General features: G+C 45.7%; 1 protein-coding gene across 1 annotated transcript in view; it reads right to left on the bottom strand.

Moving 5' to 3' along the window:
* Positions 1-3,537: 3,537 nt before the first annotated feature.
* The window catches only part of KCNH5 (potassium voltage-gated channel subfamily H member 5), a 146,547-nt gene continuing 133,751 nt past the window's right edge, over positions 3,538-16,333 (bottom strand). Inside the window, exon 11 of the mRNA XM_056492958.1 lies at positions 3,538-4,791. Within this exon, the coding sequence (XP_056348933.1) occupies positions 3,844-4,791 (948 nt within the window). The 3' untranslated portion in view covers positions 3,538-3,843. The remainder of the gene's footprint in view (positions 4,792-16,333) is intronic.

Raw genomic sequence — 16,333 nt, 5'->3', positions numbered from 1 at the left:
ATCACATCATCATATCATCACATCATCACATCATTCACATCATTCACATCATCACATCATCACATCATCACATCATTCACATCATCACATCATCATATCATCACATCATTCACATCATCACATCATTCACATCATCACATCATCACATCATTCACATCATCACATCATCATATCATCACATCATCACATCATCACATCATCACATCATCACATCATTCACATCATCACATCATCACATCATCACATCATTCACATCATCACATCATCACATCATCACATCATCACATCATCACATCATTCACATCATCACATCATCACATCATCACATCATCACATCATTCACATCATCACACCATCATATCATCACATCATTCACATCATCACATCATTCACATCATTCACATCATGACATCATCACATCATCATATCATCACAGCATCACATCATTACATCACCACATCATTCACATCACCACATCATCACATCATCACATCATTCACATCATCACATCATCATATCATCACATCATTCACATCATCACATCATTCACATCATCACACCGTGCACAACGCGAGGGGATGGGAGATGAACTGCTGACAACTCCATGAAACAACAGGAATGCTCCCTACATGGATTTTGGAGGCAAAGTCCTTCAGAACTGCACCAGCCAGAGTCAACCCCACAAACTGGGCCTCCCCAGCACACAGAGCCTGGGACAGCCCATCCACAGGCTGCACTGGCTGTGCCTGCAGGGCACCACCACACCACTGCTTTGTGCCAGCAAGGTACGAGCTGGCTCCACTGAACTTGCAATGGGCAGTGTTGGGATATCAGAGTCAAAGCAGCACAGAAATAGACCTGGAGACACTGTATTTGTTTCATGAACTTGGTATTTTACACTGTTTAGCCACCACACATTTGAACCACTCAAGCTGCACTTGAACTGTAATAGACATTCTGGGCCCGCCCAAATGATTTTCAAGGTCAGACTAATCCTGTTAACACATTCTCTCATTGTAAAGTGGCACAAAGTTTCACCTGACTTGCAAGATAAACCTAAACAGAGATGCCTTTGCAGGCCATGCAGTTCTATCTAGAATTAATATCAGTTGTAGGAAAGAAAAGCAGTTTGTCACAAAGGCAGAGGAATCCCATTAAGGCTAAAGCTCTCTAACAAAGCTACCCCCATTATCCTGCTGTGTCTTTTGCAGCATCACTTCATGGCAGGTTCATGCATTACAGGAATTTTTACAAAGTCTGGCCCCACTGAGCCTGTGTGCCTCAGACACACCCTGGGCAGTGGCTGTGTGTCTGTCCTAACCAGCAGACAGAGTCAGGCAAGAACATTCAACACTTGAAATCTTGGCACTTAAACTGTACCCACAAGGTCTGTGCAGACTCCTGCAGCAGCCCTGTAACTCCCTAACCCCAAACTCCCCCCATTCTTTCAGAGTCCCACGGTGGCTTTATCACAGCAATGGGAAGTCCTGGTGCTCTGCAGGTGCAGGTGGTTCTTGCAGCCCAAACCATGGCTGCAGAGCCATGGATGTGCACTTGTGTCAGAACAGCAGCTGCAAAATACAGCTGGAAATTTTGACAGAGGCACCTGCAGCTGCAGAGGACTAAAAAGAACAGGTGGCCTGATCACCAGGCTTTGGAAAGAGCTGTCCCTTACTGTGGCTTTTTGTTCTTTCTTTTTTTTTTTTTTTTTTTTTTTTCTTTTGGAATCTCTAATTTCCTAAAGAAAGTGACAGAAACTGGACAGAAAAAACTATCATTGTCCAAAAAGCCTCCACAAGTTGACACAACAGAAGCAATGACTTCTCTGGCTTTCCTATGAGCTTTTGGAGCTTTATGGGTTTGGATTTCACAGTCGAAGATATGTTCATCCTAAGATGTAGATTGCTAATTGCCACTACTGCAAATGATGGTTTGTTTGGGTTTTAGGGATTTTGCTAGTTTTTCAGGAGGTTATTTAGTTAGGTCTAGGTTTCTAATGTTAAAAAATGGATCTAATACTGGTGTGTGTTTAGAATGCGCCCTAATTATAACCAGGTATTTGATACACCTGATTGATAGTGATGCCTTGTGGTACATATATGTTTTACTCCAGGCACTTTTGAAAACATAGGACCTTGAAACAAGAGATCATTTAAGCCAGAGGCAGGGAGAATCCTTCTCTGAAGCAGCCACTGTGCTCTGCTGGGCTGGCCTCAAGCTACACCAGGTGACATCTCTGAAGCTGCAATGACAATTTCTGCCATGCACCTTGTGTGACTGGATTCAAACCAGTGCAAACTGAGAGGCAAAACCCTGCAGGGTACTCAGGGGCAGACCCAGGCAGAGCCCAAAAGCCCAGCTCCAAAGAGGAGATCAAACAAGATCCAGTGCAAAGCCAGCAGCTCCAGCCTGGGAGGGAAGGGCTGAGCACGGCCCAAGGCTGGAAGATGCCAATGGGAGTGAGCTGAGAGCAGGGTCAGAGCCTCTGGCACAGACCTGAGGACTCAGTACATGTGGCACCTGGCAGTGTGGGCACTCCAAGCCTGCTCCAGAAATGTGCCTCCTCCATGCACTGAAACCCTCCAGGAGCCCCAGGCACGAGCAGCACTCCAGGCAGGACTCCATCCCCCAGCACACCCACCACTCTCCCATCACACATTATCATCCAAGCACCGTGGACTAAAACAAAATTACATCCTGACCAGCTATTTTCTCTCTTTCTGAAGGCAGCTGCAGACTGATAAATGTTCTCCTGAAAGAGAGTGGAGGGGGATTGACTGCAGCCTTTTAACTTCAGCCTTTCAAACCTGCTCACGTGGTTCCCAGGAAGCTGAACTATGAGTGTTCTCTCCTTTGCTCAGACCATGTGCAAAGTCTTTCTGCCAGGGGCAATAGGGGGACAGTGGGAGAGCAACCTCAACCCCACAAAAATGGGACATGCTAATGAAGATACTGACAGAACCAGACACCACCACTGAGTGCTGCAAAGAGAATTTACATAATGTTACTCTAACAGTTCAGTAAAAATGGCATCAGTAAAAGGAGGCTTTCAAGAAAGAAGTTAGCCCCAAACACTCAGGGAGTGTAACTGAGAGAGTTTCTGTTAGTTTCATTTTGTTACATAAATCACCATTATTCATATTCTTATTATTATTATTTCTTACTTAGATGTTAAAAGAGCAGGAGGATACTTGAAAGAAAAGGCTGTGCATGCACAATACCCACACAAATAAATTCCAGTGATCCACCCTAGCACCAGGCACGGTGCCCTTCCCTGCCCACTGAGCTGAGCCCTCCTTTTAGGAGGAGGAGGGGAATTCATCACCAAATATACAGTATATTGTCATGAAATGATACCAGGAAACAATACTAACAGGAGTCTGAACGTGTCCTTCACATCATATTAATCTACTGTTTAACTCGGCAGAAAAGACAATGAGGAAATAAAAGCTCAATTCACCCAGCCTGAGATCAAAACTGACATGGCAATATTGGCAGGTTAGACCCTGATTCTTTAAATAGTACATTGCCTTTGTTAAACAAAAGTCATTCTTTTATTACATAATAGAGATTATAAATAAATGTAAAGTGTGCATGCAGTCAACTGCATATTATACAAGCAATATCTATGTTATTAATTGCTTTCTTTGGCAGGCCAGAATCCAGCTGGACATGCAATATTTACATATCAAAATCCTTGGTGTGTTCAAGTCATTTTGGATGCAAGTGAAAATATATATGTATATATATTTACCATATACACACACATATATATATATATGTATAAAGGTATATATACACCTCTGCATATATACTGTATACATATATACACATAGGTATATGCTAAAAGTGGATTTCATCTTTTTCAGATTCGGGTGATGCAGGCCTCGAAACACTAAAAATATCCTGACAGGGTATCTGGGGAGGGGACTGGGGCGATAAATGAGACTTGGGGGAAGAGAGCTGGGATACGTTCTTTTCAGACAATATTTTTAAAATTTCTGCCACCTGCTTCTCAAGGGCAGCCATCCTGCTGCTTAGCAGCTGGATATCTTCTTTGAGTTCGTGCTTGACCTCCTGCAGCGTGGTTTGTAAGGCCTGCTCAGGAATGGGGTAGAAAGGACACCTAGCATCCGCCTGGATGGGGCTGTGCTCCAGGGGGCTGCGAGTCTCACCGGCTTTGTCCAAGCGAAGGTCACTTTTTGTTATCCCACTGTCACAAGAGTCTGTTTTCCTCAGCGGGTTTTTATTGACACCGTTCTCCGAGTCGTTGGACTTGGGCTCGTCGGAGAGCAGCCCCATGGACTCGGCCTTGGTGACGTTGTTCCAGTCCTCCTTCTTCTCCTCGTGGGCGCCCATGGTGTTCTTGAGCCGCAGCCAGCCCTTGCCGTTGCCGTTCTTCATGCGCATGGGGCTGTTCACCTTGAGGCACTTCTGCTCCCCGTTGGCGTTGGGCTTCAGCTCCATGGCGTCGCGGTTGTTCTGCCTGGCGGCCTCGCTGCTCCTCATGTAGGCCAGCGTGGTCTGGATGGGCGTGATCTGGGACACGGTGACCACGCTGGTGCCCGTGATGGAGGCCCCGTTCTGCACGCCCCTGCTCTCCACCTGCAGCTGGCTCCGCTCGGGGTCCGCGTGGCTCGAGCCCTGGTTGCGCAACTCCTTCTGCTGCTTGAACTTCTGGAAGAGTTTGCGCACGGGGTGGTCCACGGGGATGCTCAGCGTCACCTCGTTCTTCTGGCGCAGCCGCTCCTCCTCCTCCTTCTTCACGTCGCTGATCTTCCTGAAGATGATCTGCGGGGGATAAATCCACAACAGTCAGCACCCCAAGGGCAGCGCAGGAAAATGTTAATTTGACAGTCTTGAGAACAGCCATTTCTCCCTTAATTCCTAATTCTGATCTTCCTTTCCATCTTAATTTTTTCAAATGGAACTGATCAAGACAAGCAACCTCAAGGTTAACCACTATAGATACATACACACACACACTTTCTTAACAGGCTACATTAAAAGTGGGTTTCACACTTTTTCTTGATGCAGAAGATGCTACTACTTGAAGAACTAAAAATATCCCAACACCAACAGGAAAGAAACTGAACAAAGAGAAGAAAGCAGTTGTCAAAGAACCCAAATACTGTGATGCCAACCTACCCATTACTCAACTCGTACCTGCTCTGTCACTTTATTTAGCACAGATCAAAAGGAAACAGTAATTCAGCAGGGACTACACAGCTGCAAGACAAATTCAATGTACACACCCTTCCAGAGGCTGGAAAATCCCAACCTGCTCAATACTTTCTGATTTTGCTGTTAGGGTTAGAGTTTTTTAGGAGTGTTGGAGGGTGCAATTAGGTTCCCTATGGGCCACATGTGTGGCTTCCCACACTTTACACTTTACTGCAGAATTAGTATGTCTAATGTGTGTAGGTGAAGTGGGAGCACCACGGAGAAGCAGCATATCAGGGCTGTGTGTGGCTCTAAAACCCAGCAATATCCTCCATCTCATCATGCCATGCCATTTAATGCTGAGTTATTTCACCTGGCAGCATGTCTCAGGCTGCTACAGAAAAAGGAATTTGAGCCTCAAGCTGGAGGAGGATCCACACAGCAAAACCTTTTTGTTGATTTTCTGCATGTTACTCATATGATTTTTTTTTTAGGTTCATCCAGTTTTCTTGAATGTGGGACTGAGGCAGAGTAGGGAAACTGGTTCTCTGTTTGACAACACTGCAAAAAGCAGCCTATGATTAAATACAAACATGGATTGCAAAGGGATAGCGTGGTAAGAAAAGGAAAACAAAGCCCTTGAAATACACAAATAAAACCCTGTGTCAGCCAGCTGTAGGTTTTTGAAATATCAACTTGAGTATCCATATTTGAGAATCTATTTACTTTCAAGTCCCACATCTTCAGAAGTCAGAAGAGAAGTGCCACAATGGCTACAGATCCTTCACTGCATGAATCTGGGATGAGCTGGACTTCAAAGCTTCATTAGAGAGCTTTCAAATGCAGTAGATATATCCTTGCCTGCTGCTGATAGATGCACCTGCATATAATAATTTGGTTAATTTGCTTGTTAGAATCCCAGTTAAAAAAAACATAAACCAAATCAAGGGACAACCATGGAAGTTACTTTCATCTGACTCCTCTGACCTCCATGCAGTGACACATCCCCTCATTTGAAGGCTCCCCTTCATTAGCAGCTGCCCTTGTGGAGCTACTCTTTCTCAGGCCACTGGGGAGAGCAAGAGAAGTTGCCCTGGATTCAAAACTGATGATTAAATTTAACTGAAGCCACGCTCTCTAAAGGCAGGTTTGGAAGGTGGGATGTGTGGGATGCTGTGTTTGTGCCTCTCTTTCCCAGGAGGGCAGCACAGCCCCTCTGGCAGGAGCTGCAGCAGTGAAAGCAGCCAGCTGCAAGGATGTGTCCCCAAGGTGTGACCCAGGGGACGTGGCTGGCTCCTCTGCTGGTGTCCCTGTCTGGCTGTGCTGCTCTGCCTCGTGCTGAGTCCCTGAAAACATCTGTGGTGGGGGAAACATCCTCTACCCAGTGCTTTGAAAGGTTGTGTAGGGACAGGACAAAGGGACAATGGCTTTAAAATGAGAGCAGATTTAGGTTGGATGTTAAGAAGAAATGATTTGCTGTGGTGAGGCCTTGGCACAGGTTAATCAGAGAAACTGTGACTGCCCCATCCCTGGCAGGGTTCCAGGCCAGCTTGGATGGGGCTCTGTGCAACCTGAGAAAGTGGAAGATGCCTCTGCCCATGGCAGAAGGTTGGAAATGGATGATCTTTAAGGTCCTTTCCAGCCCAAACCATTCTATGTTTCCATGACTCTGCTGTTTTCTGGCCACAAATCTCTCACAGTGGAGCACCCTGCTCTCCTGAGCCAGCCTGTGCCTGGCAGCCCAGAGGCAGGGGGGGATGCTGGAAGGGAGGCAGCTGCCAGCAGCCTGGGGCACTTCCCTGGCCAGTGAGGCACTGGATGTGCCATGGGGAAAGGCAGGAGGAAACTCTGACAACTTCTGTCCTGCTGCAAGTTCATAATGACCACAATGACAACAACAAAGACACAGCAGCAGGTTTTGATTCTTCTCCCAAAACTTGCACTTCACTGAAAATTACCCTCACCTCCCTTTCTCCCCCAGTCCAATCTTGGTTCTTTTGTCCCTCTTCCAGACTCGGTTCAAACCTTCTCCAGGCAGAGATTATCTCCCTGCACAGAATATAATTACCAGTGACTGCTGCTGATGGGTTTAGCAGAAGAAAAGCCAAAACCTCTCTAATCTGACACCACCTGCACCTCATACTCCTGAAGTGTGTCCTTATAAAAGCCAGGAAATGACTGTGAAGCTTTTTGCCCCAGAACCACTTGGCCAAGTGTCATCCCAGCCTAGTGGCAAGGATTGAGCCTGAGTGCTGCTGTGACTCAGAGCAGAGCAAACACTTTGAGAAAAGCTGAAAGGGATGGGTGGCCAAGGTGGCAAAACCATCAGATACACGAAAACAGGTGTCAAATCTGGTCTGGCTGTGTGAGGCCAAGGACCACTAACCACTCACAGCCTCGAGCTGTATCCCTACTTTATGCCCATGCAGTGGAGAAGACACACACCCAAACTCTGCTGTCACCCCCTCAGAACACATTCCCTCAGCTTCTTGCAGGGCACAAGCTGACAGAGCTCTTCAACCTATTGTTTTCTTTTTCTTCTCTTGAGACAGAAAATGCTACAGCCTGGAATGGTTCTGGGCAGATCCTTTGAAGAAGCAGGTCTGCCAAATGCTGAATTAATGCAGAAAATGCCCAGGGACTCAGAAATCCAGGGGTTAGCTGAGAGTCAAGAATTCAGGACTGATCTACCTCAGTGCAGCCCAATTTCCAATGGAGCAAAATGGAACTACCTCCCCCTTGGCTTTCTCATGTAACCTGTATGTGCTCACAGCTGCTTATTATTTTCTTTTTCACTCTGAAATAACCAAGCAGACCCTCACATCCCAACTGACCCTGTGGAATATTGGCATTTTGGATGGAAACTGAGATCTTGGTCCTTCCTCTCCCACTGAAATATTCTGCCAAGGAAATAATTTCGCCCCATGGAGAACTTCCCCTCTTCTTTCCCCTCACCAAGGAAGATGTACCCCTAGCACAGGAAGGATCTAGTTTTGGTCAGGAGTACTTGAGATCAGCAGAATATGGATAAGTAAAAGAAAAGAAAGATCTTACACAGACAAAGAACTGAAGAAAAAAACCAAGATATGAATTCTAGGACTAACACAGCAATAGTTATTTTTCATTAGAAATTTTTTCCATATTAGGAAATTTTTCATGTGGCTGGATTTAATCGACTTCCATAGTGGTTTAAACTAAACCAGAATAGTTAAAATGTGTTTACATTTACAAATGTTTACATGGAGACTTAATTCTATTAATGTCTAATAACTTTAACCAGATTTTTTCTTTATAAATAAGAACAGAAAAACATTTCATGCAATCTGACATTTCTCTGCAGATTGGGAGAGCATTTTTTTGAAATCCTACATTGGATGAGCTATTTCATTTGTCCCTGACCTTCTGCAGAGAAGTTACACATATGTATGTCCCAAGAACAGACACAATCTTCAAAAGAGTTAATCAGAAGAAGCTGAATTAAGTGTGTATAGAGTTTACCTTAAGGAGTAAAGAGCCACACTCCTGTCTCACACCAAGTTCTAAATTCATTAATGTAACAGACATTAAGTGCAGGACTCCCTTTCCTTTATGGATCAGATTGTGAAAGACTGTTCCATGTGGCACAAATTTTGTCCCATGGGACCAGGTTCCTGGGTTTCCTTTAGTGTATTTATTTTGGGAAGAAGGGGCAACAGAGATGACTTTGATGACTGAGCTGGCAAAGATGAAGCAGAAGTTAACTTGTAGCCAGCCATGGGGACTGAAATACTCAGGTTATTTATGAGAAGGGAGGGAGGGGCCAACAGCAATTTGAGATTCTCCATCTTCTCTCAGCCTCACCCTCCTTTCCCTCCCCTCCATACCAAGAGGTAACTCAGGTGAGTGTGAGCTCTGTCCCCTCCAAAGGGGGACCTTACCAGAGGTACTGGCAGTGGATATGGCACTGCTGGAGCAGCTCCTGGCAGGTGCCAGCTCAAAAAACCAGCCCCAAAGACAAGTGCAGATTAGGGCAACAGCAATGAGGAGTCAGGAAGCCAGCTCGAGGCTGAGGCACACACACTGAATTAAAGAGTAAAGCTGTGGCCTTTCCAGGTGCTTTGAAATTCATCCCTTGTCTGCTCTCTTATTTTGTAGCAGTACTGTGAAAATCATCCCTCCATGACCTTGCTCTGTACAGGAGATCTACACAAAGATCCCTTAATAAGTGACTCCAAGGCAGGTACGTGAAGGGACTAAAGGACTGGTAAAATCTTGAAGAATTACAGTGAGTTCATAAAAAGTGGCAGGTGTTTGACCAGAGATCATCCTGTCCTGTGCCTGAACATCCCATGCTGTTGTTAGTGGAATTCCAGGCGTGCCTGCCCCTCTCCACAGAAATCCACAGAAAGGGACAGCCATGGATCCAAAGGGCCACAGTTGTCATGGTGATGGATGCAGTGTGTGCACTGAGAGGGAGAGAGGGAAGGAGGGAGGGAGGGACAGGCACACAAAGCACCAAAAAGCAAAGATTTTCACAGTGTGAAGACCCTGTCCTGGGAGAATTGGTTTGACTCAAGCTTGGTCTCAAGCTGTGCCAGGGGAGATATAGGTTGGATATTAGGAAGTTTTTCACAGAAAGAATAATAAAGTATTGCAATGCTTTGCCTGGGGAGGTGGTGGAGTCACCATCCCTGGGTGTGTTTAAAAAAAGACTGGATGTGGCACTTCATGCCATGGTCTAGTTGAGGTGTTAGGGCATGGGTTGGACTCTATGATCTTGGAGGTCTCTTCCAACCCTGTGATTCTGTGACTCAGCTCGCTGGACATTTCTGCAGCAGAAACACACTTCAGTCCCCACAGCTACATCCACTCAGTAACCACAAGACACTCTCATTAAAGCACAGACCAGGCTGATGTTTGTGCACATCATCTCTCAAAAGTTTGTTTCAGGGGTAATTATCTTGTCTGCATCATTGTCTTGTCTCATCTCCTTTGCATCTGATTGTTCACAGCCCAATGTATTTGTCCACATCCCTGTTTTTTGTTCTTATTTAACACAGCAACAACTTAGAAGGAATCTGAGACCAGTGAGATAAGAATCATAGAATCACAGAATTATAAATGTTAGAAGTCTGAGCCAGGTTAATAAATTGGAATAAATCTAGGGCTCTTTTTAACCTGGACCCATCTGACAGCACAGGTCCAGGGCTGTACTTGAAAAACTGCAGATGAGCAAGTGGGATGAGTGCACAAAGTGGGTTGGAGCTTTCCAAGTGATGGAGGCAGGATCTCAGGGAAATGTGCCCTTCCTTGGGTGCACTGCAGACTGGTTTGCAGTTGGCTGAGACTCACCCAGCAGCTCCTTCACCAGCTTTCAGATCCCACCAGAAGGATTTGGACTGGTCCACCTGCTCCAGGAATGTCTAGCTCCCATCCAAAAAGGAAATTAGAGTGTCCTCACAAGGTGTGTTGCTCTTGGTACCCTTTTTTATAAGCCTTTTTGCCTTTTTTTTTTTAGTTTTTTTATTTTTTTGGAAATAGGAGAGCTACCTTCGCTTGTCTTTCCCTTGTCTCCTTGGCCTGAAATGATACAAGCTTAGCTGAAGCTGACAAATGAATTTTAAAAGTTTTAAGTGGTATAACCAATATCCAACACTGCAGTAACACAGATCTCATTTTCTTTGGAAATAATGCTATAAGGCTGTACAACATAAATTTCCATAAAGACATCTGCAAAAAATACCATTAATTTTCACATCTTAGACTGTGCTGTACAAAAGTAATTTACATTTTTGTCATGCTAATGTGGAAAGCAGATTTCTGTCAGATCCAGGATTTAGACACAGGATACCCCAGTGCAGACGTGTGTGCTATTTCCTGCTCCTGAAAATACATAATACATAAACACATTTCCTGCTTCATAAAATACACCCATTTTCCAGAGCACAGGCACTCGGAGCAGGGCTCACCTACAAAGCCTCTGTCTGCATCTGAAGTACCCTGCAGGAGCCCTGCACAGCAGAGGGAGGAAGACAAAAGCACTTGGAAGGTGTGAGTCATTTCACCTGCAGCTGGATGTTAAAGCAGGTCAGACAAGCTGTACCCTGAGCTGCCTGCTTGTCTCTGGTGTCTGCACAGGGAGCTCTGTGCCTGTCACCTGTGTGCATGGATGGTGGGGATGGAGGATTCAAATCCTGACCTCTGTCAGTGTAAATGTCAGGGTTTGGTGCAGAGCGTGTAAAAAAGCTTCCTGCAGAGTTTTCTCTGTATGTGTGTGTGCTCTGCACCCTTCACCTGATGCTGTTTTAATTTCCACCCCATTGTGTTGGGGTATTGTCCCAGGACCAGCCAGTCCTGGCAGACAAACATTATTCTTTCCAAAGCTGCAGAGGGAGGACAAGCCACAGCTGCCCAGGAGACCCTGCCAGACTGGTGGCTCTTTTAACCCAGCAACTGGGTAAAAAGTTGGTTTTTTTTCTTAATGGAGCAACTGGATGGACCACCAGCAGGGAAAGCCAAGCCACCCCTTCCCCCTTGTTCTCACTACAATTCCCAGGAAAACCTTCCAGCAGGGGGATGGAGCTGCCCTTCCCACAGCCCCTAGGAAACTGGATACCCCTGAGACGTGTCTGCTCTGCACAGCCACCCTTCTGCACTGCAAAGCTCACCCCACTCCCAGGTGCTGCAGGGTAGATCCTGTTGGGATCTCTCCCAGCACTGGCACTGAGCACTGCCAAGCCCAGCAAGCCCAAGGTCATTGCTCTGATGGGCTCAGGGGGGTCTAGGATGCTTCACCCCTCAGTCCTTGAGGACTGGTCCCCTCTAGGAGCCTTTAGCTGCCAAAACAGCTGGGATCTTCTTTTCTGATATTCTGAAAACTAGGCCAGTCAAGCCCAATTCCTAATGTGTAACCCTTGGTGAAAAGGCTTGCTCCAAAATGAAAGTGTTTCTAAAATCTAGGCAGGTCCCAGAGAACATGACTCACTATTAATACTTGATGTTAGAATGCTTTTAAATCTTATTTTTCAGATATTTTTTTCAGAAAGCTCCCAAGACATTACTAATATCTGGTGCTAAAATGCTTATAAATCTTAATTTTCAGATATTATCTTCAAAAAAACCCCAAAAACTTTAATGATATCCAAAAAATCTTCTTTGTTTACATGAATTTAAAAAGTTAAACTATGAAAGACTGGACATAAATGGATGAATAGAAAATGACCCCACACAAGCCTGTAGGCTGCTTCCCCTAATTCACTTCTGCAAATCTCCATAACTCTTAGCTCACTTTATTAATCTGCACTCCAAGGATGCAGAGGAGATGGTTTGAAATGATGGCTTTATTGTTCTTCTGCTCTGTACACTCCTCAGCTTCACTTTGATGTGAAATTCAGCCTCAAAAACAAACTGCTCCAACAACTCTTTTAATTGCTCTCCAGTAAATTCCCCTTAATCCCCCTGTCCCAGGAACTGCTTTGTGTTAAACCATTGCTCCATCTGCGTGAGAGAAAGGAGTCGCTGTCCTTGGCTGTGCAGTGAAAATGACTGACTGCTGAGCAATTAGTTAATCTCCAGGATAGGGATGTTTCACTGCACAGGCTTTCATGCTGGATTTTGGAGGAAAAGAAGATTTCTGTAGGTTAGTCTTCCAGCTGCTTGAAAGAAACAGTAAATAATAGCCTTTCTGCAAATTTCCATTGATCCTGACTTCACAGACACAGGTAACATGCTACTGCAAAAGCTTCCTACCAAGCACATTTTAATTTTGCTTTGGAGAAACTCTATTCACATACATTCTTCCTAAGCAGCTATAGAATTGACTTGTAAAAGATGTGAAGATTTCCAATCCAAGTAACAAAGTGATGTCGCTTCAAGCAAATGAGAATTATTTCCATGGTGCTGAAGAAGCCTTTTTAAGGGATACTTAATGGCATTTTATGTGCAAGGAAGAGGTTCATGCTTTTATGATGACTTAATAAAGGTCTTTGTCCCCCAAGTTGCTCATCTAAAGAAAAATTAGGACATGTAGTGAGGGAGAGACCTTTCAGAAGGGCACAACAACTGGAAGCCAGTAACTGATTTCCAAAGCCCAGAAATTCCATCATGTCTTTACTGCTTGTCCTGTGGTTTAGAAATTGATTACTGTAGGTCAAATTTTAATCTGGTTCCATTTCATGTTCGCAATCAATTCTCACAGCACCTGAGTACTCTTGCAGAGAGACATCTGTGCATGCTGGCAGCCAATTAGGCTGATCTGCATTTGTGAAAAAGCATGAATATTAAGAAGAGAGTGGCTGAGAATTTGACCCATCCACTTCATACTTGGTATGGATCTGAAGTCATCCTGATTTCATTTAAAGCATGTCTGGATGGAAGAGGAAGGAGGAGAGGAGTGGGCAGAGATCCAAGTCTCATTTGTCACATCCCTGGAGCATCGTGGCCAGCCCAGAGCACCAGGCTGGGATTCACAGGGATGGATTATCCTGCTGGCCTGACCTTCAGCCAGCTGGGCAGTCCTGCACAAATCACTCTGCCTCTCCATGTCTCCATCTCCCCCAGTGTAAGGGAGGTAATAACACTGCCCTCATTTCCCCAACTGACTGGAAATCCCTCTGTCACTGCTAACTATTTGCAACTGAGAGACCAAACCCCATGGCTGACAGCAGAGAGAGGTCACTGTGCTGGCCTGTTGCCAAAACTGAGGCAGTTTATTAAAAAAAAAACACTCATTGAAAAAATGCACATAGGTGTTCTCAGGATTTCAGCTCCAGGTCAAGGGCCCAAGGCACTGCTGCCCTGAGATGTTGGGGCAGAGCACAGTGGATGCACAGTGCTGCATGCAGTCCTGTCCTCATCCCCTGAGACACCAATCCCCTGATGGGCTAAAGGAACTAACACCTCCTGACAGCTGCTCTGCAAGGAAGGATCAGTCTCATCTCTCAGCTGGTGTGATGGACACTGATTCTTTAAACAGTGTTTAACCTGGCACGTTCAGCCAGGTGTGGGCTGAGATAAGGAGTCAGATTTCCAAAATAAATGCCAAAACCTTTTCTTCCCTTGGCAAAATTACCCAGTTTTTCACCAACACTAGTGTTATCTGAGAGCAGCTTGGTTTCCTGAAGCAGGAACTCTTCTGTTCTTTCAGTCACTCCTGAGCACCTCCTGCCCAGAGATGCCTCCATCTTTTCACATCCCAGGGGAAAACAACTCAGATTTCCTGTGGCTGCAGGTTCAGCTGCTGTCTCTGATGTCTGCTGGGCTGTTTGTCTGCTTGGAAAGGGATGCTGAAGAAGGGCACTGTGCACCTTTGGAAGTGAGGAGCTCTGCCACTGATTTTAAATGAGACTGGGATTGGAATTGATCGCTTATTTTTTGCTGCCTTTTCACTCACTATTTTCTGTTTTCTTTGCTGTAACCAAACAGCAGATGCTTTAGCATGTTGCAGAGCAGACTGATTCAGAATGATTTCTGCAATACTATCCAAGTGAGCAAAATGCATCTTCCACATACAAAATTATTTCAATCAATAAACCAGGCAGGCTACTTTGTTCATGAATTTATGGTGGGTTTCATTCAGGGTGTGTTGCTGCCTGGCCTGGTTTAGGGTGAGTCCACTGCAGAGTGAAGTATTGATCTGTGTGGCCTCAGAAGGACTGTGGCCATGGTCCAAACACACACAGCCCCTCCTGGGCTCCTGTCACAACTGGCAGCAAAGAAACCCAGCTTTAGCCTCCTAATTCCTTTGCAGGACACTAAATCCTACACTGAACTCAATAAAAAGACTAAAGTGGATTGGGGAGCTGAAATAATGCATTGAATCAGAGTCTAATCTGTTTTCTGTATATAACACAGAGTTGGTTAAACACGGGGAAATTGAGCAGAGAACAGTTTGGGTGTGACTGCTGCAGTGTAGCTATTACTGAGCAGCATCTCGTGGGGACCCCTGCTCCTCCTCACTGCTTAGGTTTATCCACTGTGGGATTTAAACTCACACCTTCCTTCACTCCCACAACTCTCCCATGTAAACAAGTCCAGTCTGGACTGGTCATTTGGTGGGTGAGCAAACTCCCTGCAGATGTGTTCCATATTCATCTCTCCTTCCCTTTTCTCTTTTCTTCCTTGTGGATACAAAGAGAGCAAAGAGCAAGGGAGATATTTCTCCTATTTCTTTATCTGGCATTAAGGCAGAGGGAAGAGAAGATTTCTCTTGATGGGATTTCTTTTTTCCCCCATTTTGCAGATGTTTCTTTCTCCTGCAAGAAGGGAAGCTGAGGCACTTGCAGAGGGGGAAGAGGAGCCCTGCAGATGGCTAAAACTCCAAGCCCATTAGATCCAAGATCTTTCACTGCATGTGGAAGTGAATCCCAGCACAGACAGCCTGCCCCCACCCCAACCAGACATCTCATGACTTTCAGAGAGCCCCACTGCTGCAAAGAGATGGGGACATGTGGCACCACATGCTGTCACCACCACTGCTGCCAGCACATCTCCATCAGCTCCCCAAAACTCAGGAGCTGGAGGGAGCTCCCCACTGCCTCCCAGCCCAGCTGAGGGGGCTGTGCTCACTGCCAGACCATCCACAGGACAGTTCCCAGCTCCACTGGGCAGGCTGGGTCCTTGCAAACAAATTGATTGGGCACTGGGTCAATATCTGCTATTGGCACTGGACTAATGAAATGTCAGTCAGCAGCACTGCCAATTGATCCATGCTCATCCGTGCTGCAGATGAGTTACTGCCTCTGCATTTTACCAGAGATGATTAAAAGAAGAAAACAGCCTTCAGCTCTCCCAGGATCTCCTGAGGGGGACCCAGGGAGAGGGAAACACAGTTCAAAGCCTCCAGATGACAGCAGGGGGTTTGAGCTTGGGGCACGCTGCAGAAACTGGGAAAAAGTGCCAGAAGACTTTACAAGCTGCTCTTCAGCCTGATTGAACTTGGAGCAGAAAATCAATCATCGATAATAATACGCAGCACTAATCCAGCACTCCCCTCTCCCTGCATTGGAGGAAGTTGGATTTACGTCGCTGCCACTTGTGCCAGAGGCCAGCACCAGGGCACAGAGAGGTCATGCATCACTGGCCCAGGGTCACTGAGCTGTTTAGTGGATAAGCTGGGGGGATGGAACCAACCTAAAGCCCCTGCAGTAGGAAAATCCATACTGCAAACAGATTAAACATAGAAATGTTTTTA

The sequence above is a fragment of the Oenanthe melanoleuca genome, chromosome 5 (genome assembly GCF_029582105.1).
Source record: "Oenanthe melanoleuca isolate GR-GAL-2019-014 chromosome 5, OMel1.0, whole genome shotgun sequence".
NCBI lineage: Eukaryota > Metazoa > Chordata > Aves > Passeriformes > Muscicapidae > Oenanthe > Oenanthe melanoleuca.
Note: the sequence above shows the minus strand (reverse complement) of the source record. Positions and strands in the feature narration are given on the sequence as shown.